The following is a 2,265-nucleotide window of genomic DNA, read 5'->3' as shown; positions in this document are numbered from 1 at the left end:
TTACTTTGTGTTTAATTTTAAAATAAATTTAAATTTAATTTTAAAATCATTTCTTTAGAATCATCATCTTCATGGATACGGTATTGCCAAGCGTTTCTCCGATTTGGCCCAGAAGGAGTCCAAGAATTGAGAACAATGCTCCCAATGAAACCGAATCGGTGGGTCCCAGCATTCCGGCGAAGAATAAAAGATTTTTCCTGGCTGTGATTTTGAGCAATATTAGCACCTTTTGTTTTGGAGTTTCGGTGGGTTGGACGGCTACGGCCGAGCATGCAGTACTGAATGGGAAAGGCTATGACTTTACACCCACAGAGGCGGAATGGACTTGGGTGTGCGCCATTTTGACTCTGGGAGCTGCCAGTTGGTGCCTGCCCATGGGCATCCTGATGAACTACTACGGTTCAAGGTTTGTTATACTCTCTCAATTGTTACCCTATAGTATTGGCTGGAGCCTGATTGTGTGTGCCCGGGATGAGATTTGGCTCTATGCGGGTCGCTTTTGCCTGGGCATGTGTGGCGGTGGACTGTGCGTGGCTGTGCCCGTGTACAGTGTGGAAATCGCCCAGTTGCATCAACGTGGAGCAGCGGGATGCGTTTTCGCGGGCGCTGTCAGTTTCGGGGTGATTTACAGTTTCATTCAGGGCGAGTTTATTAAGCTGAAAATCACGAATATTCTTAATTTTTGCTTAATGTGGCTGTGCCTCTTGGTGATATTTGTGCCCGAATCGCCGGTGTTTCTTGCGCGACGTGGCAGAATGGAGAAAGCTGAGGCGGTGCTTCATTGGCTGAGAGGGAAAGACTACGACGTCAGACAAGAGATGCGTATGTTGGCCGTGGATACTTCGCGCAGTACTACCAATATTCGCGGACACTTTTGGGCAAGATTCAAACGTAAGCAGACCAGGCGAAGCATGTGTCGAGCATCCGCTCTATTGATCCTGCAGAAGCTTTCCGGCGGCATTATTTTCACACTCTTTGTGCCTCATATTCTGCAGCATTTGAATATTGCAAGGTTGTGGATTATGATGACATTTGCATTACAGATTATAGGCTTCCTAGTGTGCGTCTTTGTCGTGGATCGCATTGGACGGCGAACCTTGTTTTTAGTGGCCTCAATTGCTCTGTTTTTCAGTGCCTTGTTTTTGGGCTTCATTTTCGAAATGAAAAGCTACACTGGACTTCTATCGGCTGGGAGTCTGGTCAGTCTATGTATTTTCATGGGAGCTTATGCCGCTGGCCTCGGGCCATTGGCCTGGCTGATCAATGTGGAAATTGTTGTGCCTAGAATGAGGCCATTTGTCTGCTCGGTTTCGGCCACTCTGAACTGGCTAACAGCCTTCGTACTAATCAGATGGTATTCCGCCAGCTACCAGAACTTCGGCCCACCAAGGATATTCTTCCTCTTCTCCATCATGTCACTAGTCTCTTGCATCTTTGCGATGCTCTTTTTGCCAGAGACCAAGGGTCTGACAACCCAACAGATAATGAAGAAATTGAAAGGCCTCATGAACAGTGAAGAAATCGCAACAATTCGATCGAGCACAGATGCCTCGAGTTCATGAACTCCAATAATCTAATAAGTGAAATAAACGAGAGGTGAACTTCATATTTACAAGTTGACTAACAAATTAAAAGTATTGAAATGCTTTCAAGAAACAGTTATTTAGTATTTTTCAATACGTTGTCTTCGAATACCTGTTTCAAAGCTAATGGCACAGGTAAATACAAGAGGCTCAGAGCTAACTTCTGACGTGCCGATGTTTGTATAACCTTGGAAGTTTTTTTGTTTCTCTTTTCTTACCTACAGTTTAAAAGTAATATTGCATTCTATTTCATGCGATGTTTATATGACAGCTAAGTAACACAGTAATCCAATTTTGAACAACATTGGCAGAATTATAGATTATATCTATTATAGATTATTATTGTCATTTATAATCTATAATTCTGACAATCTAGTTTTAACTCTGAAGTCATTTAAACTAGTATATATATACTATAATTCCAAAATTTTCTTAAAAAATGGACAACTATATTATGTAAAGGGTGAATAGGGTGAACTGGTGTATTAAAGTCGCCAAAATGTATGTAACATGCAGAAGGAAGCTTTTAAAACCCCATATATAAATTCATGATCAGCAACAACAACAGAGTCGATTTAGCTACATGTCTGTACGTCTGTCCGTCTATCCGTCACATAGATCTCGAATACTATAAGATTGAACCACCGTTTCTAGGTACTTCAAACAAAACGTATTTTTTCGA

At 42.1% G+C, this 2,265-nt stretch overlaps 1 protein-coding gene across 1 annotated transcript; it reads left to right on the top strand.

Moving 5' to 3' along the window:
* LOC6651229 (glucose transporter type 3) lies at positions 1 to 1,656 on the top strand. Its single transcript, XM_002072870.4, has one exon. It carries the CDS (start codon positions 72 to 74, stop codon positions 1,560 to 1,562), a length of 1,491 nt encoding a protein of 496 aa, XP_002072906.2. The 5' UTR covers positions 1 to 71; the 3' UTR covers positions 1,563 to 1,656.
* The last annotated feature ends 609 nt before the right edge of the window (positions 1,657 to 2,265 follow it).

Source organism: Drosophila willistoni, chromosome 3R (genome assembly GCF_018902025.1).
Source record: "Drosophila willistoni isolate 14030-0811.24 chromosome 3R, UCI_dwil_1.1, whole genome shotgun sequence".
Lineage (NCBI taxonomy): Eukaryota > Metazoa > Arthropoda > Insecta > Diptera > Drosophilidae > Drosophila > Drosophila willistoni.
This window is presented reverse-complemented; position numbering and strand designations above follow the sequence as displayed.

Coding starts and splice junctions, on each gene's coding strand:
- LOC6651229 (XM_002072870.4), top strand. CDS start 72: ATGGATACGGTATTGCCAAGCGTTTCTCCGATTTGGCCCAGAAGGAGT.